Here is a 24,747-nt window from a genome sequence, read left to right on the forward strand (position 1 = left end):
AGTTTCCCTCTTGCTCCCAAAGCCAAGTGCGTGGAGTTTGGTGGTTGCCCTTAAATGAAATTTTCAGAAATTGTGGTCCCAAATGTGAAGTCAGGGAAATGATTGGGAGTGAGGGGGTCCTGCTTGAGAATGTCCAGGGTATAGTTTTGTTTTTTTTTTTTTAATATTTATTTATATCGCTACATTGCATTTGGCAACCCACTCCAGTATTCTTGCCTGGAGAATCCCATGGACAGAGGAGCCTGGGTGGGCTACAGTCCAGGGGATCACAAAGAGTCAGACACGACTGAGGTGACTTAGCACAGCACGTTAGGTTTTAGTTGCATCATGTAGGATCTTTAGGTGCGGTGCACGGACTCCTCTAGTGTCTCGAGGGCTCAATAGTTGAAGTGAGTGGACTTAGTTGCTCCCAGCATATGTGGGATCATCCCATGCCAGGGGTCGAACCTGCATCCTCTGCATTGCAATGCAGATTCTTAACCACTGGACCACCAGGGAAGTCCCCAGGGTGCAGCTTTACCTCGGTGGGCACATCAGGACAGGTCTCAAAGGTTTTTGACTGTCCTGAGGGAATCACCCTCTTCTTGGAAATGAGGGGTGTCACAGCTCAGTCTGACGATGTCCTTTTCTGTTGTTCATACTGGAGAGCGAGTGAAGACCCGTTAAACTCTGTGGACTGGACCCTGGCAGATGGTTTCATAATGGTGATCTCTGGGTACCCATCTGAGAAAGACCAGAAAGAGGCAATTAGCCTCAGGCCCTTTGTACTTGCTGCTCCTCTTGCCTGAAACTCTTCCCCTGGGAGTTTGTCTGTCAAGGTCTTTCTGAGAGGTTCCCCCAGACCCCTCCATCCTTCTAGAGCCTTACAGTTCGTTTTGTTTTCTTTTTGCAGCCTCTCAGTACTTCTGGCCTTATGTTAGTGATGATGTTTGTTTTTCGGTGTATACCCATCTCTCCCTCTTATCTGCGAGCTGCAGGGTGGGGGCAGGATAAAGGGATGGGGGGGGGGTTGCTTTTCATCCCACTGCTGTGTCTTCAGTGACCCAGCACACAGTAGGTGCTCAGTAAGTGTTTCTGGAAAGAATGAATGAAAATGACCACATGCTAACCGTTCTTCTCCAGGAGAGGGGTGGATTGTGGGCAATTTTTATTTTCTTCTTCATGCTGATTTCCCCTAATTTTCTGCTGCACGAGCCTATTTTATAATTAGAAGAAAAGTTATTTTGAAGAAAAATTATCCCCCAAATATCCCAGCTGCAGGAGCTGACGTGATTTAGCCCCAGGCTGCATCCCAAGGACAGCGGCCTCCTGTGTGTATAGAGAGGATGTAGCAACTGATTTGTGGGCTCCCGCCTGGGGTCAGCCCTCAGGGGCACTGGGTGGGCCGAGCAGTCAGGGAGGGCTTCCTGGAGGTGGCAGCTCTAGTCTTCAGCGTGTTCAGGTCAGCGTGCTCAAGGTAATCATCCTGAGTCCCCTCATTAACTTGCACCCCACAACCAATCCTTTAGAAAACTTCCTTGGCTCTGCCTTCCTAATCTATCCAAAATGTGCCCACGCCCCTCCCCGCCCCACCCTGCCACCCCACTTCTCTGTCTCCACCTGATCAGTTTCCTCATCACTTGCCTGAACCAGTGCAGTCACCTCTGCCCTGGTTCTCCAGCTCCCCCCACCCACAGTCTGTCTTCCTTCCATGCAGTAAGCCATGGGGTATCTGGGAATACCTGAGTCACATCCCACCTTTCCTCTGCCTACAGCCCTCCAGCATGCCCACCTCCTTCAGGGTAGCCTGAGGGCCTGCATCGACCTGCCCTGTTCCCCTCACTACTTCCTTCTCTCCTCCTCACTCACTCTGCTCCAGCCACATGGGTCTCTTTGCTGTCCCTCCACCATACCAGAGACTGTTCTGCTCCAGGGCCTTCACACGTGCAACACCTCCTTCAGGTCTTACTCAGATGTCACCTTCCCACTCCCTTCCTTGTCATTCCCTCCCTCAATCCTGTCCAACTTCTTTGCAACCCCATGGACTGTAGCACACCAGGCTTCCCTGTCCTTCACTGTCTCCCCAAGTTTGCTCAGATTCATGTCCTTTGAGTCGGTGATGCTATCTAACCATGTCATCATCCTCTGTTGCCTCCTTCTTCTGCCCTCAGTCTTTCACAGCATCAGGGTCTTTTCCAGTGAGTTGGCCCTTCACATCAAGTGGCCAAAGTATTGGAGCGTCAGCATCAGTCCTTCCAGTGAATATTCAGGGTTGATTTCTTTAGACTTTTGAATGTTGATTTCCCACTCCCTGACCCTCCTATTTAATACTGCATCCCACCCCACATGTCCCCTCTTCCTTCACTTCGTCCATCTTTTTTTTTTTTCACTTGGCCACACCATGAGGCAAATGTAGGATCCTAGTTCCCAGAACAGGGGACTAGACCCAGGCCCCCTGCATTGGAAGCACAGAGTCTTAACCACTGGACCTCCAGGAAAGTCCCTAGCACTTAGCACCAATTACCTGGTGTATTTTCTTTCTTTCCTTTCTCATCCACTGCCTGTCCGGAGCATCAGGATCATGAGGGCAGAGATCCTGCTCAGTCTTGGTCACTGCTGCATCTCCAGTGCCTCCAGCCAGGCCTGGCACATCGTAGGAACTTCACTGGTGGTCCAGTGGCTAAGACTCCATGCTCCCAATACAGGGGGCCTGGGTTCGATTCCTGGTCAGGGAACTGAGATTCCATGTGCTGCAACTAAGACCTGGTGCAAATAAATTCATTAAATAAATAAAAAGAAACATTTTTAAAAAGAGGGCAGATAGGGACTTCCCTGATGATTCAGTGGCTCAGACACCACGCTCCTAATGCAAGGGGACCAGGTTCCATCACTGGTTAGGGAACTGGATCCCACATGTTGCAACTAAAGGTTCCACATGATGCAACTAAGACTTGACACAGCCAAATAAATTTTTTAAATGGATAAATAAAAAAAGGGTGGATGAAGGCCCTTGTTTTGGGACGCACAGTGTAGCATCTTGGGGAGAATGTAGAACTTGGAGGCGGGGGTTGGGGGGGCTCTTCTGGGTAAGAACCCAGCCTGGCTGTTACGGAAATGTTTGCTGAGAACCTGCTGGGTGCTGGGGACCCAACTCAGGGCACACACTCTGATCGAGACAAACCCAGCCCTGTCCTCTGAGGTCACAGTCTGGTGGGAAAGACAGACCCGTGTCCAGACAGTTAACATATGGGATGATCAGAACTGTGATGGTTGCGGGGTGGGGATTGTTCAGGGCATTGAGCAGACAGGGCCTCCCAGCTGAGGGAGGCCAGACGCAGGGCTTGTCTGGCTCCACCTCTACCTAGGGGGTGGCTGTGTTCCCACCCCACTGTGGTCACCTCCTTCACCTGGAAGCAAGAGGTCATCTCCAGGGAGACATGGGCAAGGGTGCAGACAGGGTAGGGCCTGCCTTCGAGGGGGTGGCACGTCCCCAGCCACCATCCCCTGGGGCTTGGGCAGCCCAGAGACAGGCATTTCTGCCCCAGGTCACCCAGCCTGATGAGGTGGGTTCATCGGGTGCCTGTTGTGTGCCTGCTTTGTATTTCGGATGGGGAAACCAAGGCCCCAGATGGCGCAGATTCTTGCTTGAAGTCTCGTGGGATGTACCTGGATTCAAACCAGGGTCTGCACGAGCCCTTGGCCTGGACCATCAGCCTGTAGATGCAAGCAAAGCATGCTCCTGGGGGTATTCTCTGAGGGCCCACTGCGTGTCCTACCACACTGGGGTAGGGGAGAGGTTCTGCCGCTTGATTCCACACCCATGTTGACCCACAGCACCTCCTGTGTGCTTCCCACAAGGTGCTGGGTTTCCAGGTGTCTGTCCCACCTCTATGAAGCATCAGCTGTGGGCCCCCCAGGGTTATGGGGAAAGGCGGTGTCAGAGTATTTCTCAGTTAGCAGCACCTACTATGTGTCCCATGTAGAAGGGGCAGGTGGAGAGTTTGCCTGTAGATGTAGAGTACTTACCATGTGCCCTGTGTTTTGAAGACTCTGGTGCATGGCTCTCCAATGCATGGCTCCCCAGTGCCAGGGGAAGTGGAATTATATGCTCTGTTTTGCAAAAGCAGGGCCCCAAAACGGGCAGATCACCCAGGGAGGGTGCATTCGGTGCTGGGGAGAGATGGGGGTAGACCTAGCAGGGCATGGATGGGCAACCTTGGGAAGTGAGTAGTCCAAGTCCCTAGCAGAAGAGCCCACAGTGGGGCTCAGGGGCTCCCACTGCTGCCTGTGCACCGCCCCCCCCCCCCCCCCCATCACAGCCCATGTTCTTTGTCCCGCTGGGCGGTGAGCTTCTAGAGGCTGGGACCTGTCTCAGCTCTGCTGTTTACCCTTGGGCTTTACCTTTCTAGTGATTTGTCATTTTCTGGCTCCAGGCCTTCTGTAGCATCGTGGGTAAGGGTGCTTAGTCGCTAGACCCAAACTTTGGTTCGAATCCCTGCTCTTCCTGACTTGGGTCATTTCTCTCTGTTCCTCCCTAACCCTTTCGGAAAATGGGGGTGATTGACGGTGGGGTGATGTGAGCCATCACAAGGCCTGAAGTATACTTAGATCTCAATACACGCTGGCTGTGGGAATCGTCCTGAGCCATCGGGATCCGTGGTGGAATTCGCCTGGAATGGGATCAGCCGGGGGAACCGGCCCCCCGCAGCGGCCCATGGTCTCTGTCAGGCTTCTTTTCCCTCCCTGACCACTTCCCCAAGCTCCCAGGACCTACCGGGCCTCCGAATTCCCGGCCTCTCCCTCGGAGTTTTCAAACCCGCACCGGGGCAGCAGCGCCGGCCGGGATTGGCTGCCTGGGTGGGGCCACCCCTCCTTCCCCACCCTGCTGCCCTGTCTTCCCCTCCCCCTCCGGATCGGGTGTCTCGGGCTTGGCACGGTGGCCCCATCTGTTTCCAATCTGGCCCTGTGCTCTCCGCCCCCTCCCCAGGGTTGTGGCTCGGGTGGGGGGCCTGTGCCACAGTGTTCCCGTTCGCCTCCCCACCCCCAAATACCCCCAGCCCCCTACTGGACTCCCAGAAGAAGGAAAGCCTCTTTGTGCCCGCGCCCCTCCCCCACCCTATGGGCTTCTGTGTTCGTAGGGGGCGCGGCCTCTGCCATCCAACCCAGACGGGGAGGGGATTTTCTGCCCCTTCTTCGACCTCCTGTATTTGGGTCTATTTGGGGCGCCCCCTCTGATGCCCTGTCCAGCATCCAGTCTCTTTATCCGTTGCCATGGCCACGATCAGCGCCTGGAAGGGAGAGAGGAGCAGGGTAGGGGGCGCCCTCTGGCATCTGGCCTTCAAAATAGAGGTTCTTGGGCTATGTCCCTTGGGGCGCCCCCTCGGGTATGTGCACACTGCGGGAGGAGGGCACACACAGTGCCCTCCTTGGGGGCCTCCCGGGCACAGGACCCCTATCCACGTAGGCTTCCAGTGCCCACAGATCTGGTTCCCAACTGGTCCCCCCGCCCTACTTCCGGCCAGGCCCCGCCCGAGGTTTGCTCTGGAGCCCCCTCCCCGGGTCCACCCCCTGCCGGCTCCGCCCGTGGCCCCGCCCCGCCCCGCCTCCAGGCCGAGCTCGCTGGGCCTCGGCCTCTCTGAGTACTCGCAGCGCGCGGCGCTCCGGGCGGACCCAGGGAAGGGCTGCAGCCGGCCCGGCCGAGGCAGCGCGGGGCCCCGGGCCCCGATCTCTGAGCCTCAGGGTGAGTGCGTTGGGACCCCCTTCCACCTCGAGGCTCAGTCTGCGCTGGGCTTTGTCTCTTTCTTCACCCCTACTCAGGCTCCCGAGAAGGAGGCGGGGGGGTACCCTCCGGGTTCCCTCCACACCCCCGCTGCGTGCGGTCTGGCCTGGCTACCCACCAGGGACATCTCGAGCCCACCGCTGCTTGGTGCGCCTCCCCCATTCAGACCGGTCGGTCTATTACTTTGGAAAACTCCAGACCGTTATGCTCCGTGGGGTCCCCTCCCCCGCCTGGCCCCCAGCCCGACCTCCTCTCCCACCTCCTGGGGGTGGAGCTAGGCCCCGGCAGCCTTCGCTCCCAGCCTGGGCGGAGGGGGTGCTCTGATAGCGGGCTTCTGATAGGGGGCTTTGGCATCCTTCCCGCTGGGGACCCGCTCTGCAGAGGAGGTGACAGAACTCCGGGGGTGGGATGGGGGTAGGGGCGTAAGTGGCTCAGATCCTTGCTCTTAGCCGCTCCCCAAAACTCCCAGAAAGTTTTCCTCTGTCTGTCTCTGCGCCCCTCAGGCCTATGGACTCCAGATTTACTCTCTGCGTCTTGGTGTCTTTAATAAACTGAGGGGTCAGGCAAGTGTATCAGCTCCCACCGACCCTCTCTCCATGCCTATCCCCTTGTCCCTAAGTTCCCATGCCTCTGGATCCTCCACTCCCCACCCCCGTTTTGTTTTAATTTTTACATTTTATTATTGAAGTATAGTTGCTTTATAGGGGCTTCTCAGGTGGCTCGGTGGTAAAGAATCCACCTCCCAAACAGGAGACTTGGGTTTGGTCCCTGGGTTGGGAAGATCCCTGGGAGATGGAAATGGCTACCCACTCAAGTATTCTTACCCGAGAATTTTCATGGACAGAGAAGCCTGGTGAGCTGTATCCATGGGTCGCTGAGTTGGACATGACTGACTGACTAAAACAACAAACATACTTGCTTTGCACTGCTGTGTTGGACACCACCCCACCCCCCACCTCTTATTGCCTAGAGAGTCCTGCTTCCCCGATTCCTACTCCAGAGGGGCTTCCTGGAGGAGGGGGAAACCCCTGAGGGGGGCTGGCCCAGCCCTCCAAGCTCTGCCTGCCCCTCGATGAGCCTCCCCTCCATCTCTTAATGCTTGAGCAGTTTCCCTACACCCAAGAGCCATGTCGGCTGACATGGTGGCTTCTTCTGGCCTCAGTTTCCCTCTCTGAAAAGGCCATGAACACAGAAATGGCGTGGATCAAATGGGGCCAGGCATGAAGTAGGCGTCTAATAAACGCACATTCCTAGAGTAGGGAAAAGACTCCCATCCTGGAGGTTGATAGGTATGTGAGGAGTAGAGCTATGATGGGAGACACTGGCACTGGGACAGTCCAGAGGGGGCCGTGATCCTGCCTGGGGTATGCAAGAGGGCTTCCTGGAGGCGGTGACAGCTCCACTGGGACCCGAGTATGAGTGTGCAGGCTGAGGTTGGACGAAGAGTGAGGAAAAGGTGTGCTGGGCAGAGGGAACATTGTGCACAGATATCCATGTGTGAGCCAGGTGATGAATAGGGACACCCATTGGGCAAACAACGCTTGCAGTGCAATGTGATGGAGTTGGCTGTTCTAGGTGGCTGAGGTTAGGAGTCTAGATTTGAATGGACTTTGATGGAAACCATGGAAGGTTTTAGAGCAGAGGAGGGGCAGAGTCCAACACAGCTACTTCCAGCCCCAGGGTCGAGGGTCAGGACTTGGGCTGAGGACGGGTCCCTGGACGAGTCCACCCTCAGCCTGGGATGAGGAGGTCTTTGGCTACGGCTTGAAGGATGAGTTGACAAATGGGCCCCCTGGAAGGAAGACCTGTATTAGGAAAGGCCCAGAGGCCTGAGGCAGAGCAGTGCGTTCTGAGAACCATGCAAAGAGGGAACAGGGCAGGCCCAGGACATCGAGTAGAGGTGCTAGGGAGCCCGGCAGGTATGAGCAGGGCAGGGGTGCACCCAGATCTTGGTGTTCCAGGCTCCCGCATGAAGCCAGTGTTGGGGACATGCTGGCAGGAGCCACCCTGGCAATGAGGCCCTGCAGGGAGTGTGGACTCTGAGCTTGATTGAGAGCTGGTCTCTGGCCTCAAATCTTAACCCAGCCCTTAACCTTGGTGTGTGACCCTCAACGTGCAGCTAGCACTTTCTGAGCCTCAATTTCCTCCTCTGTCAAACAGAAGGAAGCACGGGGAGCACTTGAAAGGGCTGGGCATGTGGAAGGGACACTCCTTACTTCCTCTGGGACTGGATCTGGCTCCCCAGGCGCCCTGCCCATCCATTCCTGGCTGTGGGGACCCTTGGGGACAGCTTTCAATACAAACCGATGGTCAATTAAAGGCAGAACCCTGGGCCTTGGTCCTGGCTCATTCCTGGAAGGTAGCAAGGCCAGCCTCACCTGGCCTCACCCTGAGCCCATTTCCCCGTGGGAGGACATTGAGGTCCCAAGAGGGAGGGGGCCTCAGCCAGAGCTATGTGGAGTCCACCAGGGGCTGCAGAGGCAGAGCTTGGACTCTGTGTCAACCTTTGGGGACACAGCAACCCAGGGAGGCTGGAGGCAGGAATGCCCACCCTCAAGGGGATCTGAGGCCCTGGGAAAGGGGGTCCAGGCTGCAGGAAAATCCCTGGGCCCAGAAAAGAGGCAACAGAGCCAGAGAGGTATAGGGGGGTGGGGTGGGTGTGATGACCATGAGACTGTGCATCCCTGAGGGACTTTTCCTTTAATAGGGACATGCTACCCAGCCTTCCCTCTGCCTGGCCTTCGGAAATCCCTGAGAGTCAGAGTTGCACAGATGAGCCCCCTGGTCCCCAGGATGGCCCAGACCCAGAGGCGGGGCAGGGAGAGGCAGCAGGGAGTCCTCAGACCCCCAGGAGACCTTGCCTCGTGAGGGCAACACAAAGCCTATTTGCTGCCCAGTCTTGGTCATAATCACCCTTTTATGCTCCCTGCTGTGCGTGGGTACACAAAACTGGCTCCAGGATCGCGTGACCTGCGCCCTGGCGCCTGACTGGAATGGGTGCCCACTCACCTGCTCTGAGCAAAGCCTGGGAGCCCCTAGAGGCTGTCCAGCAGCACCAGGCCCAGAGAGGGTCATTCATTTTCCTGAGATCACACAGCAGCTAGGGAAGAACACAGTCCTGTGTCGACATGGCCTGTGGAACCAAGGCTCCACCCAGCTGAGGGGCTTTGGCAGAGTCTCCATTCCTCTGTGAGCCTCAGTTTCCCCATCTTTGCAGGTTGAGCACCCACCGGTGCCCAGCTGCTGGGCGTGGATGGTGGACAGCTCGGCGCCTGGCACAGAAGCAGGAAGGGATCCACCCTGGGTCCTGGGTTCCTTGTCCAAAGGCTGCTCCCTCCCCTCCTCCTCTCCTCCACACGCTGTGCCCAGCCTCATTGGCCGCACAGGTTATTTCCTGTGACTCTCATGGGTGGCTGTTCCCTTCTTAATGGCCACGCCATCCTCCAAGACCTTGGGGATCTCACTGCGTCATGCTGCCCCAAAGCTTCCACCTCAGTTTCTTTCTCAGCCGTGATGGGGCTGGTGACCCAGGCTGCTTTATGTGTGATGGCCATAGAGGAGGCTTGGCGTGGTGCCAGTCTGGCCACATCCCCTCCCCACTGCTCAGAGGCCTCCCCCTGAGGCCTCCTTGCCACTACTCTGCCCTAATCTCTCCCTATCTGCTCCTTGCCCTTCCTCATGCTGTTCCCTTCTGTGGACACACCCACCCCCATTCTGCTTCCCCCTTTAATTCTCAGCCAAGTAATCACGTGTGTGTGCATAAGTCACTTGAGTCATATCCGAGTCTTTGCAACTCCATGGACTGTAGCCCTCCAGACTTCTCTGTCCATGGGATTCTCTAGGCAAGAATACTGGAGTGGGTTGCCATGCCCTCCTCTGGAGGATCTTCCCAACCCAGGGATTGAACCCACATCGCTTAACATCTCTTGCATTGGAAGGCGGGTTCATATTAACATTAAATCTGGAGGTGGTAAGGTCCAGGCAGTGGGCATAGCACATGCAAAGGTCCTGGGACAGATGTGATGGAGGAACAGGGAGCCCCTGTGGCATGAGCAGAGTGAGTGGGGCGGGTGGGTGGAGGAGGTCCTGCAGGGCCTTTTGAGTGGTGGGGAGGACTTGGACTTTTACCCCCAAAGGAAGGGGCATGGGACCTGACTTGGATGCTCACTGGCACCCTCTGGCTTTGAGGGGGGGACAGACAGGGCAGGAGACATGGAAGGTAATGACAGCATTGGTCCAGGTGAGCAATGATGGGACTGGACCAAATAGAGACAGAAAAAAGGGTAAGAAGTAGACAGACTCAGACTAGACTTGGAAGGCAGAGCTGATAGGATTTGTTTATCTTCTCCCCTGACCCCTTGTAGAAGACTCCCACACCCGGGTCTTGGAGGAAGCCAGAGGAGAGGGAGAGGCAGGGGCTTTGCTATAGCAAGATCCTTTAGGAAGGGTGGGGGCCTGAGAGACCCTGGAAATTGGAACCTCTGTGTTCTGTCTGATCCTCTCCTACCCCTATTCCTGCCCCAGGCCTTGAAAGCCCCCAGTGCTCTGTCCTCCCCGCCCCACCCCCCACCCCCCTCCCCCACCCCCCTCCCCCACCCCCCCACCCCCTCCCCCACCCCCCACCCCCATACCCCTACCCCACCCCCTCAACCCCCCCACCCCCCCGCCCAGCCCAGCAGGCTGGACTGGCCTCTTCGGGGGAGACAGGAGCTGATGGCCGGGCCCTGCCTGTGCCTGGATCAGCCCCATCCTGCCCAGTCATTGAGAAGGCGTGGGCCCAGTGGGTAATTAGGGGCCTCCCAGTTTAGAAGGCAGCTGCCCTTGGCTCCCATGGGGCATGGGGAGCGGGGGAACATCGTGGCCGGGGCCCTTCATGCAGGTGACCCCTGCCCATGCCAACTTTTATTGGAGGTGAGTAGACAGGAACTAGGAGGTCACCCCCACCTTACCCCCATGCCAGGGGGACCTGGCAACCCTGGGTTTGGCAGCCTGTGTTGCTATGCTGCCTCAGTTTCCCTGAGGCTCTGTGCAGGCCTGACCCGCCGATCCAAGTGGTCTGGGCCAGAGCCCTACCCTGTTCCCAGATGGGGCTGAGCCTATGTGCATCTGTGGGCAGCGTCAGCTGCTGTGGTCACCCTGGCCGCAGCTGGCCATGGGCCATTTCTCCAGCTAGGGCCCTCACCGTCCCCGTCAGCCACTTTTGCTCTTAAAGGGCCTGTAGAGGGATTGCCAGGGGAGGTGGCTGGCTCCAGGCTTCCGTTTCCCCATCTGCACATCCTGGACCAGTTGGGTCCCAGTGTGTGTCTGTGGTCTGACTGTGCACGTGCCTGACTGTGTGTGTACACGTGGATGAGGAGGGGGTCTGACTATGCGTTTCTGGGTGTATATTGTCTGGATGGGTGCAAGCTCAGTCTGCTGACTGCCTATCTCTGTCGCCCCACTGTGTGCCCATATCTGAGTCTGGGGGCTGTGTGTTTTCACCTCCCGTCCCCCATGGAGCTCACATCTGCCTCCGTATTCATGTTTGCCTACAACCCAGCTGTGTGTGTATGTTGCCTACGTGACCGTGACCCTGTGTGTACATGTCTCACCCGGCTGTGGATCTGTGGTCTTGGCGTGGACCCGTGTCTGCCTCTGATCTGACTGTTTACATATGCTGTCAGCCCCATTGCAACCCTTTGTCTGGAGCCTGATTTTGTGCCTGTCCGTGTGCCTGTGGTGAGTGTTATTGGCCTGACTACGAAGAATTGATGCTTTTGAACTGTGGTGTTGGAGAAGACCCTTGAGGGTCCTTTGGACTGCAAGGAGATCAAACCAGTCAATCCTGAAGGAAATCAATCCTGAACGTTCATTGGAAGGACTGATGCTAAAGCTCCAATACTTTGGCCACCTGATGCAAAGAACTGACTTATTAGAAAAGACCCTGATGCTGGGAAAGATTGAGGGCAGGAGGAGAAGGGAACGACAGAGGATGAGATGGTTGGATGGCATCACCAACTCGATGGAGATGAGTTTGAGCAAATTCTGGGAGTTGGTGATGGACAGGAAGAGTCGGACATGACTGAGCGACTGAACTGAACTGATGCGTGTGGACCCATCTCTGTCACCTGACTGTACATCTGTGGTGGTGTCTGGTCTCCCTGACTGTGACCTGACTGTGTGCAAGCAGCCTCCATCTCTGTCTGGTCTCACTGTGGTCTAACTGTGTGCCTCTTTAGCCCCCCAGCCCCCACTCTTCTCATCATGATTCCTCCACTCTCCACCCTGGACCATGACCCGGCCACCACCAGCCCAGCCTTCCCCTGGGGCTGCTCTGGGGCTGGGCGAGGTGACCGCAGCTGGGTATTTTGGGAGCCAGAATCACGGGGGCTGCCCCATCATTACGTGGCACCCATCCTTGTGGCCATGGCCTGGACCCACCCAGGGCATGGCCTCTCCCTGTCCCTCCCTTGTGCCCTGGCTAGGGAGGGCACCGGGGAGGGGGCTGTCCCAGGGTTTGGGTCCTGAGAAGGACCCTTCTGCCTTAGCAGAGGTTGAATTCCCGTGGGAGAAACAGACACTGGTGATACACATTCGCATTTGACTTGCAAACTGGGATAAATGCCGTGGAGGATGAGCTCAGTCGTTTCTGAAGCCGTGGGATGTGGCATGGGGGTGGGGGCTGACCTATGAGAGGCAGGGAGGGCTTCCGGAGGAAGCGACAGTGGAACTGAGACCTGTCACGCAGCAGTTGGGGTCGGGGGGAATGGCATTCCTGGCAAGGAACATAGTGGGTTCAAAGGCTCGGAGGTGGGGTTGAGCTGGGGCTGTGTGGCTATACCTCCCAAGGGAGGGGGCAGGAGATCAGCAGGAACGGCTTCCTCTGGGGGTCACAGGAGCCATAGGTGTTAGAGCAGGGCAGGAACCAGCAGGGGTGTTTGGGAGGGAGGATCCATCTGGTGGTCAAAGGGTCCTGGTTTGTAGGGACAGTCGGCAGTGTCACCTGGAGCCTTGGCCTTCAACAGGCTCAGCCTGGGAGGGGAAGGACTTCGATGTTCAGAGTGATTTCTGGTGGGGGGGGAGCTCAGCCTGGGTGGGGTTGGGGGGCTCAGCCAAGGTCTGGGGTCTGGGCTCCATTAGAGCTGAGGCTTAAATGGGATCAGGACCCAGCCAGGGGGTGTCTCTGTCCATTCAGGCTGACATAAAAAATATCATAGAGTGAGCAGGATTATAAACAACACTCATTTCTCACGGTTCTGGAGGCCGAAAGCCGAAGATCAAGATGCTGGCAGATCTAGTGTCTGGTGAGAACCCGCCTCCTGATTTGCAGATGACCCTCTTCTAGCTGTGTCCTCGTGGTGGGGGTAGTGGGGGAGCTCTCTGGGTCCCTGTGAAAGTGTTAGCCACTCAGTCATGGCTGACTCTTTGCAACCCCATGGACTGTAGCCCACCAGGCTCCTCTATCCATGGGATTCTCCAGGCAAGAATACTGGAGTGGGTAACCATTCCCTTCTCCAGGGGATCTTCCCGACCCAGGGATCAAACCTGGGTCTCCCACATTGCAGGCAGATTTCTTACCGTCTGAACCACCCAGGGAAGCCCCATTATAAGGGCACTAATCCCATTCATGAGGGCTCCACCACATGACCTGATGGCCTCCCAAAAACCTTTAATACCATCCACATGAAGGGTTAGATTTCAGCATCATGATTTTGTTGGGGGTGGAACACAGACATTCAGTTCATCATAGGGGCTCAGTGCTTTTTTTCTGCTCCTTCATCGCCCCATGACCCTCGAACCCCATGATTCTCCTCTGCCCCTTTGTGATCCTCCAGCTGCCTCCCCCACGAAGGCACCCTGGATTCCTGCTCCCCTCTCACAGCCCCTTTGTTTATCTCTGCAGACGCTGCCCCGTCTGACGCTTGGCTCGAGGCCTCTCTGTGAGGGACCTGGGGGGCTATCCCCCCCTCCAGGGTGGAGGTCAGAGGTCGAAGTTTGCAGGTCACGGCTGAGCATGGCGCCTGCCTGGGGCCATGGTGTAGCGTCTGTGATCAGACCTGTGGGCCTCCTTGTGGTCCTGCTGGTCGGAGGCTGTGCTGCAGAAGGTAAGTGCGGGCATCTGAGTTTGCATGTGCGCATGTGAACACGTCTCCCCACCTCTCCCTGGGGGCCCGTGGTTTTGCCAAGCAGAGCCTTTGTGCTCCGTGAACGAGGCCAGGTAGAATGCTTGCTTTGTGCTGGGTCCTGTGAGATGCAGAGGCAGATCTTAAGGATGGTATTAAAAAGCAGTCATAGTAACAGGAGTGACCATGTGGGTTTCCGAAGGATCGACTCTGCACCCAGACCAGTGGTAAATGCAGACTTTATCTGCCTCCTCTCCCTCCACCTCACAGAACCCAGCTAGTCTCATTACCACCCCCATTTTTGGATCAGAGAAACCAAGGCTCAGAGGAGGAGGCAGGGACTTACTTGAAGTCACTCCTGAAGAAGCCACAGAGTTCACTTTCCCTTGCCACAAGTAGAAACTCCAGTGACCAGTTGGTTGACACACAGGCAATCAAATCTTCGCAGGAGGAGCCAGGGGAGGCTTCTTGGGAGAGAGGGCATTGGATCTGGGGTTTTGTGGGTGTGTAGGAGTTTGCCTGTAGAAAGGGCATTACTGGTCAAGGTGTTATCACATGGAAAGGTCTGGAGTTTAAAAAAAAAAAGTTTCCTGTATTTTGGGGATGGGCAAGGCTGTGTTTGTGGAAGTAATGTGGGAAGGATGAGGGTTGGTCCTGGGCCCAATGCCAAGGTCTGTCTCACAACTAAGGGCCTGCTGCTGCTACTGCTAAGTCGCTTCAGTTGTGTCCAACTCTGTGCAGCCCCATAGATGGCAGCCCACCAGGCTCCCCCGTCCCTGGGATTCTCCAGGCAAGAACACTGGAGTGGGTTGCCATTTCCCTCTCCAGTGCATGAAAGTGAAAAGTGAAAGTGAAGCCGCTCAGTCGTGTCTGACTCTGAGCGACCCCGTAGGCTGCAGCCTACCAGGCTCTTCCGTCCATGGGATTTTCCAGGCAAGAGTACTGGAGTGGGGTGCCATTGCCTTCTCCGAACTAAGGGCCTAGAGGAGTGTTATTCAGGCCTATAGGGACATTAAGTGTCAAGTCAGCAGAAAAACTGGGAATCCAGTATTAGGCTGGATTTGAATCCTGACTTTGCTGTCAACCTGCTATGTGACTTTGTGCCAATGAGTCAGCCTCTCTCGGTGGCTGTTTCCACCATGATTGAATGAGACTCAGCATCATCCACCTCCCAGCATTCCCAGGACATGGACATGCCATAACCCCTGCATGCTGCCTACACATAGTAGGCCTGCAATCCAGGGTTATCACGAGCATGAGAATTATTGCCCCTGGGTGAGAACACCAGAGACATACACACCTGCTACGTACATTTGTGCTTTTTCTTGTTTTCATAATATTTTACAGTAAATGCCTAACCCACTCAGATCAACTACCACCGTCTGATGAGATGGATGCTGTTCTCCCCATCCCCATTGTACAGATGAGGAAGCTGAGGCACAGTGAGGTTACATTACAGCCAGGAAGCAGCCTGACTGCCTGGTGCCAGAGCCCAGGTTCCTACCCATCACCCCACATTGCCTCTGGGTCAGCGGCCAGACATAACTGGGCCATGATCTGGCCAGTCACCTTCTAGGGCCTGTGTCTTCTGGGCTATATTCCTCATAGTGGGAATGGCAGGCTGAGGGTGGCTGAGCATTTTTAGTTAACTCAGGGTGCCCCCTGCCCTTGGTACTGCTTATACCGGGGCCAGAGCATTCTCTGGGGGGAGGGTGTCCTGGGCACTGTGGGATGTGGAGCACCCCTGGCCCCATCATCTTGATGGCACCCCCACATGAGAACCACTAATTTAACATACACTAGTGGAATAAGTCATAAATCTGTGACTGACAGTTACCAGCCTCAGGCAGAACGGAGCTGAGATTGTTCCCATTTATAGATGAGGAAACTGAGGCCACAGAATGTCTGTGGTGAGGAGTAGGGTGGAAATCACAGTCTGGAGACTCTCCTGACCCGGGTTCAAATCCTGTGTCTGTCATTGGACTATGGCTGCTTCTGTGCTCTCATTCATTCAGTGGGTTTTTAATAAGCACCTACTATTGGTTTAGACCTAGGGGACAAACCAGATATCCCAGCCTCTTTTGGAGCTGATCATCTCATGAAGGACCAACGCCAAGTGTGCAGGATGGTAGACACGCCCAGGAGCAAGACAAACAGAAAGGGAGATGAGCTTGTGAGTGGAGGGTTGGGGGCTGCATTTTAAATGGGTGAGAGGGTGTTACACTGCACCAAGAAGATGGCATCTGAACAGAGTCTTAAAGGAGCTGAGGAGAGTGCCCCACTCATGTTGGGAGAGTGTGGAAAGTGTCCTGGGCAGAGGGCATAGCCTGTGCAAAGGCCCTGGGGTAAGAGGAAGGCCTGGCATCTTGGAAGAAGTGAGAAGCCTGTGTGTCTGGAGCAGAGTGAGTGAAGGGGAGAGCAAGGAAGGGGCAGGGCAGGTTTTGCAGGGTCTTATGCGGAGAAGGCAATGGCACCCCACTCCAGTACTTTTGCCTAGAAAATCCCATGGACAGAGGAGCCTGGTAGGCTGCAGTCCATGGGGTTGCGAAGAGTCGGACATGACTGAGTGACTTCCTTTTCACTTTTCACTTTCATGCATTGGAGAAGGAAATGGCAACCCACTCCAGTATTCATGCCTGGAAAATCCCATGGACCGAGGAACCTGGTGGGCTACAATCCATGGGGTTGCAAAGAGTCGGACGCGACTGAGCAACTTCTGTGTGTGTGTGTGTGTGTGTGTGTGTGTGTGTGTGTGTATGAGCTACTGAAAGACATGGGGTTTTGCTCCCTGGGAGATGGGAGACCCAGAGGGCCATGGGCAGAATGAGTGGGCAAGACCTGACTCAGATACTCACAGGTCCCCTCTGGCTGCCAAGGGAGGACTGGTGGAGGTGGGGTGAGGGAACCAGAGCAGAGGGTGAACCACCGCAGGGAGAGTGACCCAGGGCATTAGCGCCAGGCATGTAGCCACGCTACTTCAGTGGGTGCTCCCTCAGGGAGTCCTGTACTTACTGATTATTTATATTTATTTATTTGGCCATGCAGCATGTGGGATCTTAGTTCTCCGACTGAGGATCCGACCCATAATCCCCTGCACTGAAAGTATGGAGTCTTAACCACTGGACCCCCAGAGAAGTCCCTGCAGTTGTTACTACTGTATCCCTATAGGTATTGGTAGTGGCCTAGACTCAAACCCAGGTCTCCATCTCCAAAGCTGGGGCATCTTGATCCCAAGAGGTGGTCTGCTTAGCAGGAGCCCTGACACCTGGGTGGTCAGCGGAGGGGCTGTGGGCACCATGATTGGCATTGCCAGCTTCAAGGGGAGTAGCCCAGGTCCTCAGGGAGCTGCTTGGGTGGGGGCTGTCAGCGGGAGAAAGCCCAGGCAGGCAGCTGGGATGTCCACCGCCCAGCACCAAAAGGAGCGGTTTCTGCCCCGGAAACAGCTCTCGGTCCTGGGGGACCTTCCCAGGACTCGGTGTGGCTGGCCCAGCCTGGATTGGAAGGGACGGGAGGGTGGGTGGGGCTCTACCTCCGGCACCAGATTTTCCTCTGCAGAATCTGAAATGGAAAAACAGAAATCGAGCCAAGCCCTTCCCAACCTCCCAGTGCTGTTGGCATCACCACTCTGAACCTCAGTCTCTTCATCTAAGAAATGGAAACACCCAGGGTGCTCTCTGTCACCAGAAACCCACAACCCTGTGTATCAAGTGTACAGTGTGCAAAGCTTCGGGAACCAAGTGGGACCAAGTTGGAATAGCTCTTGCCCATCACAAGCTGGGTGAGCAGGGGCCAGTCAGTTACCCTCTCTGAGCCTCGGAATAGAGCTGGTGTGAGAACAGGCCCAGCACAAAAGGAACGCTTGCTTGCCTAACTGCAGCCATACCCCAGTGTCTTTCTTGTGTCTGGAGCCCCTTTGCCAAGAAGAGGAGGGGAGGGTTGTCCAAATAAGAGACTTTAAGCATCCACAAGAATTAGTCTAATGGGAGATGCAGCGGGTGGAGAAAGCTTTTCTGGGCTGGCTGGGCTCCCAGAGCTGCCTGGACGTAGGCTGAGAGGCGTCTGCCCTGAAGAGAGGGGGAGCCAGGGAGCGAGTGGGCAGCTTCATTACTCAGTATTTGGCAAACATCAGGGTTCAAGTGCCTCCCAGGTGGCGCTAGTGGTAAAGAACCCACCTGTCAACGCAGAAGACGTAGGAGATGTGGGTTTGATCCCTGAGTGGGGAAGGTCCCCTGGAGGAGGGCATCGCAACCCACTCTGGTATTCTTGCCTGGGAAATCTCATGGACAGAAGAGCCTGGTGGGCTACAGTCCATAGGGTTGCAAGGAGTCAGACATGACTGAAGCGACTTAGCAAGCACACATGCACAGGGTTCAAAGCCCCAGTTTTTCAAGGGTCACCGAGCTCAGGTAGTATGAAGGAGTCCCCGGGAGTGGGGTCCATTTCACACCCACCCTGCCAGTTGGCACGGGACCAAGTATTTCAGCCCAGTGTGATCAGGGCTGTGGTGGAGGGGGGCACCCAGGGAAGGATGGGGATAGAGGCGGTCCTGACCCAGTCAGTGGTAATCCAAGAAGGCTCCCTGGGGGAGGTGCTGGCCGAGCAGAGGTTGAAGCTGCCAGATGCAAGGAGGAGAAAGGACAGTGCAGGCTCTCGTCGAATCTCCTTCCCTGGATTGGAGGGTCCTCGGGGTGTGTCCCCGGCCCCGCGTGGTAAACAGGCAGCTGGATGCTTTTCCCTCCCTGCAGCTGGCTTCTGCCCTTCCTTCCAGCAGCTCCCGAGGGAGGGTTTTTCCCAGAAGCAAGATTCCCGACCCAACTGCAGTGACTTTCCCCCCTGACCTTGGCTGGGGACGCTTATGGCCCCAGTCACCGTTCCAGGAGGAGGGGCAGGCCCAGCCCGGGGCTGCTTAGCATGGAGCAGCAAAACCATGTCAGTCAGGCTCTGGGCCTGGTGGGTGAGAGGAGCAGAAGATGCGGGCTTAGGGTCAGAGAGACCCAGGTTCAAACCCCAACTCGCACAAGCTCGTTAACCTCTCTCAAGCTGCACAGTCCTCTCTGTATAATGGGATGAACAGTCACCTCCTCGGTAGACAACACAGGAGTTGAAGGAGGCCACACATGTCTGCACGCAGTGGGTCTACTGATTTTCCAAGGAGATGGCCAGTGTAGACTCACAGGGTCATATCAATGGGAGCACAGCCTGAAATGAGGGAGGTGAGGCCAGTCAAGCCATGGGATTAGGGACTCTGTATTTTGTTCAAGACCCATCCTGAGTCACAGATGGTAGAAATTGGGGTTTGTGGAACCTGAGGTCTTCTTGAACTTCTCAGCACTCCTGAGTAGCCAAAACTTTCTAGATGAACCTCTGAGGCCCAATTGTTGCTCAAACTGGAGTTATTGATCCTCTATGCCTCAGATCCCAAACTTTTACTTAATATATTTCTTCAATCTACTCACCTTTCTAGTCAAACCTTACAGAAATAATAATTGCAATTTATCTGCAAATACTTCTCAGTCTAAAAAAGGCACCAGGGTGTGAAGCCTCCCTCCCCCTAAGTCTGGCTACCTGCTTTCTCCTCTCAGAGGCAGGTGTTGTTTCTACACACACACACACTTTACCCATTTTCAGTTTTCTCATCACACAAATAACACTCACTACACATTTTACTCCTCATTTTTTGTCCATTTTGTAGGGTATCTTACATTCCTTCCCAAGTAGCTCATTACAGAAGTATCCTTGTCCCTTTTTACAGCCGCATAATATTCCACTTCGTGGGTGGCCGTATTCATTTAATGATCCCCTTTTGTTGGATAGATGGGTTGTTTCCTTCAGGACCTTCTAAGCATGTTGCAGCCCTTAAATCTGTTGGCAAAACTCTGAGAAACAACTGAATTCATTTTATGGGATATCTTATATCTTTACTATGGCTGGAAATCCAGGATCCCTTTGGGCAATTTAAAGGTTACTGTGAAAAGTCCATAAAAAAAAAGAGAACAATGTTAATGAGCTCTCACCAGGTGCTATAGCCTGAGTGAGGTCCAGACTTGAAGCTGTCTAGGTATAAAAGACATCCTAACTCCCACGGGAGACTTACCTGGGGAGATTTTAGCACATCACATCATCATGAGGGACAGAGGATGTGGGCACAGGACCAGCCCCATTCAAATCCCTGCTCAGCCCCTGGCTGGCTGTGTGTCCAAGCAGATGGCTTGCTTCACCTTTCCTGTGTGTGAAATAAGGATTATGGTGGCTCTGCTCACCCAGCACTGTCAGAAGAATTTTTTTTTGAGGGGGGCTACACTGCACAGCGTGTGGGATACTAGTTCCCCAACCAGGGATCAAACCCACACCCCCTGCATTGGAAGCTTAGAGTCTTAACCACTAGACCACCAGGGAAATCCCTGCCAGAAGAACTGGATGTTTCTGAGTGTACACCATCTGCATACAGTAGGTGCTCAATAAGCATTTGCTCTAGTGGCTGGCAGCATCCAATCACCTGTTCTGAGCTTTGGCCTCCTTCTCTGACCCTTCGTGTTTGGACACCTCCCACAGATGAAGAGGCTGGCGCCTTGGGTTCGAGCGCTGGTTCTGACCTCGGGTCCCTTGGTCACCCCCCGCCTCCCTGTTCAGTGCCTCAGTTTCCCCACCTGTACCATCGGGGGATTAGGCCAAGCTATCTCTTCCCAAGCCATGTTAGGACCAAGGACCCTCCAGGGTTTGGCTGGTCACTACTGAGGGCTGAATTTGGGGACCCTAGATTCTCGGGGGTCTCCCCTCCCACTTTCCTTTGTGGCACTACATCTGAGTGGGTGTGCCCACAATGAGGCTGTGTCCATGTGTGTGTGTGTGGCTGTTGTATCCATAGCGGGGAGGTGGGGTGCTGGGCAGGCCCGGGGTACCCATGGAGGGTGAGCAGTGCCACCATTTCTCCTTCGTCCTCTCCAGCCCTCCTGTCGGGCCCACGTGGTACCTCTGTGGCCAGGCGCACTGGAGGGTATGTTTACCTGGCCCCATGGGGTCCTGGTCACATGCCCAGGCCCACCAGAGCCCCTTTTCCTCTTCTCTCCCCAGAGCCCCCCAGGTTCATCAAAGAACCCAAGGACCAGATCGGTGTGTCAGGGGGCGTGGCCTCCTTTGTGTGTCAGGCCACGGGCGACCCCAAGCCGCGGGTGACCTGGAACAAGAAGGGCAAGAAGGTCAATTCACAGCGCTTTGAGGTGAGTGGCCAGGGAAGGGAGGGGAGACAGCCCAGGGCCAGCCCCCCGACCCCACCCCACCCCCGCCATGGGGCCATGGCCGTTCAGCCATGGAAGCCGTCCCAGGAACATTCCTACGTGGAGCTGGCTCCCTCTCCATCTGGGACCCTTCTCTTCGTCCACCACCTCCCTGGCAGGTACAGGGAGACACGTGCTCCGTGAGGGCTCTGCCAGGCTCGCTTGTTCTGCCACCTGTGTGCTGTGTGTCCTCAAGCAGTGCCCTGCCTCTCTGAACCTTTATCTCACAGAAGGGAATTTGCAACCCTGTGCCCATGTCCACGGTCAGACATACACGTTTCCACATTTTGCATGCCTGTCCCCAGACTTACGTGTGTGTGTCACGAACCCATGTACACACAATACCCTTTACTTGTACAGACCCAGTTTTCTGCCTTCAGTATCTATACAGGGCCTGTACACACACGTGTGTATAGCCCCCAGCTCCTCTCCTGATCACCCCTGGGACTCCAGCCTCACCCTGACCTCTCTCCCCTCCCCACGACAGACGATCGAGTTCGATGGGAGTGCAGGGGCCGTACTGAGGATCCAGCCACTCCGGACACCCCGAGACGAGAATGTGTATGAGTGTGTGGCCCAGAACTCAGTCGGGGAGATCACCGTCCACGCCAAGCTCACTGTCCTCCGAGGTATCGGGCTCCCCAGGGTGTGTGGAGGAGGCCCTGGGGCCTGGTTTTGGGGACAGATACCAAAGGGATCCGTGAAAGTCTTGCTTTGGATTTTCACTTGTGGGGGACTTTGATCTCCTTTTTTTAGCCCATAATACCACTGGGTCTTAGAGCCTTCTGGTAGGAATTTATTGAGCCTTTGCAGAAAAGAAGAGCAGCCTGTTAAGAGACTGGCACAAAAGGTGCATCCAACTGAAACGGAGAATTCATTTGTTCATGTAATTAAAATGTTTGTGGATTATAACAGCTTCAGGTTCAGCTGGATCCAGGAACTCATACCATGTTCCAGGGTTTATCTTCAGACTCTGGGTGTTCTCTTCCCTATCAGCTGTATTCTCAGTGATATCTCCCCATTAGCTCCAGACTCTGGGGCCTGTACACGGAAGAGAGGACTAAGTGACTCAGGACTGTTCATTGACCCACCTTGGGTCAGATGACCATCCCTGAGCTTGTCACTGTGGTTGGAAGAAGAAATACTCTGATTGGCAGAGTTTTCCCTGAAGTCAAGGGTGGGTTAGCCCATGTAGACAGAGTGAATAAGGGGTGGTCTCCCCAAAGAAACAAAGGAGAAATAGCTGGCTAGGCAGAAGCAGCTAACCACACCTTCCCACACATTCCCATGGATCCTTCCTGTGGACTGCCTGCTGGCCTCCATAGGCTGGGGCACCAGGAAATGGCTTCCTTATTGTAATACAGCATCAGTCAGACAGTCTTACTGCAAACCCGCCTCCCATCTGCCCACCAGCTGCTCCCAACTGCCTTCTCCCTTGCAAGGTGATTAATTTAACCTAGGGGCCTGCAACTTGAGTTCACATCCTGGCACTGCCATTCTGTAGCTCTGTGACCTTGGGCAAGTTAATGAACCTCTCTGAGCTGCAGTTCCCTCACCTCCAAAGTGGAATAATAATGATGTTCACCACAAGGGATTGTTACACAAACCACAGAAGTGGACAAAACAAGTCCGGCACTAACGGTGCTGTGTGGGGAACAAGCATTTGGTTGGTGCTACCTATCTGATATTATTGCCATCATTGTTGTTCTTCTGATTGTGACAGGACAGCTGCCATCAGCCATTGTGCAGCTGTGGGGTGGGTTCTGCCTGTCAGCTGCAGCGCCACTCTGACCCTCTCTGATCTCTAAGAAAAAGCCACCCGGGACTTCCCTGGCAGTCTAGTGGTTAAGACTTTGCACTTCAGCTGTAGGGGACACAGGTTCGATTCCTGGTCAGGGAACTAAGATCCTGGTATGCCACGTGGCCCAAAGAAAAAAAAGTACAAGTCACTGCCAGCCATTAGGGGGCAGGTGGTCCCCCCATGTGGCTCCCAGGTTGGGAGTCACCCAGTGTCCTCTCTGGCAGCTTGGAGCCCTGGGAGGAGCCGTCATATTGGCCACAGGGCCACTTGATCCCAGACCCTGATGTGTGCCCGCCCTCGTCTGTTACCACCTGGAAATTCCTAGTAATTTTCGAACAAGGGGCCCCATAGTTTCATTGTGTGTGGGGCCTGGAGCTGGTCCTGCTAGGGGATGGAGGAAGGGGGAGGGGAGGGGAGGAGTCCGCCTGCCCCAGTCCGCCCCGCCTCTTCCCAGCAGATATTTTTGCCCTGACCTTTCCCCGGGCACAGCCTGGCTCCCGCTGTACACACACCACCCGCCCCCCGTCCCCCACCCCTCCGCCCCCCGCCCCGCGTGCCAGCCTCCATTGTAAGCGCTCAGAGAGTTAAAAGGACACGCTGTGAATCTATTAACTGCCCAGTCTCTGGGAGTCTGGGAAAGACACATCTCCGCTCCCTGCCCCCCATCTCGGCCCTCAGCATCTCTCTGTTCTCAGGCCGCCTCAACAGACGTGGTGCTTGGGCTGGGCGCTCAGCCCAGAGCGTTTGACCCGGAGCGCCTGTCCCCCTGTCTCCTTTGAGCCCCAGGGACCCGCCAGCTGAGCGGGAAGGTCCAGGCTGCTGGGCCCAGCCCTCCCCCCCACCTCTCTTCCCCCGCTGCCATCTGATTGTGGACGCTGCGCACGCCTCTCACGCTGTTGTTTTAATTAAACTCCGAGGAATCCAGCACAATGTGGTACTCGATGAACATTTTTGTTTAATTAGGAGCTCTTGGTAACGTCAGGCGGCCGCAGCCTACCCCCCCACCCTGGCTGGCTGCTGCCCACAACGCACGCCCCTCCCCCGCGGGGCTGCACGCACCCAGGAAGTGCTCACGTGTGGACACACGTGGGGTGTGGGTGAGCACACATGCACACCCGTGTGCACACACACAGGAAACGTCAGCACAGAGGGACCCTGGCAGCCCCAGCCTCCAGCATGTCTAGGCCAGCTTTGAGCACCTAGACTTGAGGCCTGGTTATCTTGGCCCGACCCTCCAGTGACGTCATCAGTAGCCAATCAGGATCATGCAGTGAGGTGGTCCAGGTCTCCGGGCCCAGGAAGAACGAACTGGGTGTGAAACAGCTCAGCCTGGATCCAGCCGCTTTGACCCGACAAGTCCAGGCCCAGCTTGGGGGTTCTGCAGTCATTGGCTCCATCCAGCTTCCTCCAGATTTAGCCCAGCTTGGGTTCGAATTCCAGTCTTGCTGAGACTGGACTGTATGACTCAGGGCAGGTGTGCCCAGTGTTTGAACCTCAGCTTTCCCCTCTGTGAAATGGATCCCTTCTCAGAGGCGGATACAGGAAATTACCTAACATTGCCTGGTACATACTTAGTGCTCAGGTTTTGGGACTCACGCTGTTTTCCTCTATGAAGTGACTCCTGCCTGGACAGGAACCACAGCTCTGTTGTTTAACTGCGGACATGGGGTGATAGTGTCCCTGCCCACCTCTCCCTCACCCGGTCCTGGCTTCCTGCACCCTCCAAGTACTTGGGTCTCTATTCTCTCCCCACATGGTGTCTTCTTGCCTACCTCTTCCCCAGTCCCCTGTCCATCCCCCAATAGCCCCGCC

The 24,747-nt window shown here is 55.5% G+C and overlaps 1 protein-coding gene across 13 annotated transcripts in view; it reads left to right on the forward strand.

Annotated features, from left to right (window-relative positions):
- The window catches only part of PTPRS (protein tyrosine phosphatase receptor type S), a 110,870-nt gene that overhangs the window by 31,268 nt on the left and 54,855 nt on the right, over positions 1-24,747 (forward strand). For 12 of the 13 annotated variants that reach the window (XM_015472084.3, XM_059888646.1, XM_059888645.1 and 9 more), the window contains exons 1-4: positions 5,598-5,719; positions 13,641-13,842; positions 20,932-21,077; positions 21,622-21,763. In XM_015472084.3, coding sequence (XP_015327570.1) covers positions 13,752-13,842; positions 20,932-21,077; positions 21,622-21,763 — 379 coding nt within the window. In that variant the 5' untranslated portion in view covers positions 5,598-5,719; positions 13,641-13,751. Of the gene's footprint in view, positions 1-5,597; positions 5,720-13,640; positions 13,843-20,931; positions 21,078-21,621; positions 21,764-24,747 lie in introns of those variants that run through there. The other variant, XM_059888644.1, reaches the window with a different exon arrangement.

The sequence above is a fragment of the Bos taurus genome, chromosome 7 (assembly GCF_002263795.3).
Source record: "Bos taurus isolate L1 Dominette 01449 registration number 42190680 breed Hereford chromosome 7, ARS-UCD2.0, whole genome shotgun sequence".
Taxonomy (NCBI): domain Eukaryota; kingdom Metazoa; phylum Chordata; class Mammalia; order Artiodactyla; family Bovidae; genus Bos; species Bos taurus.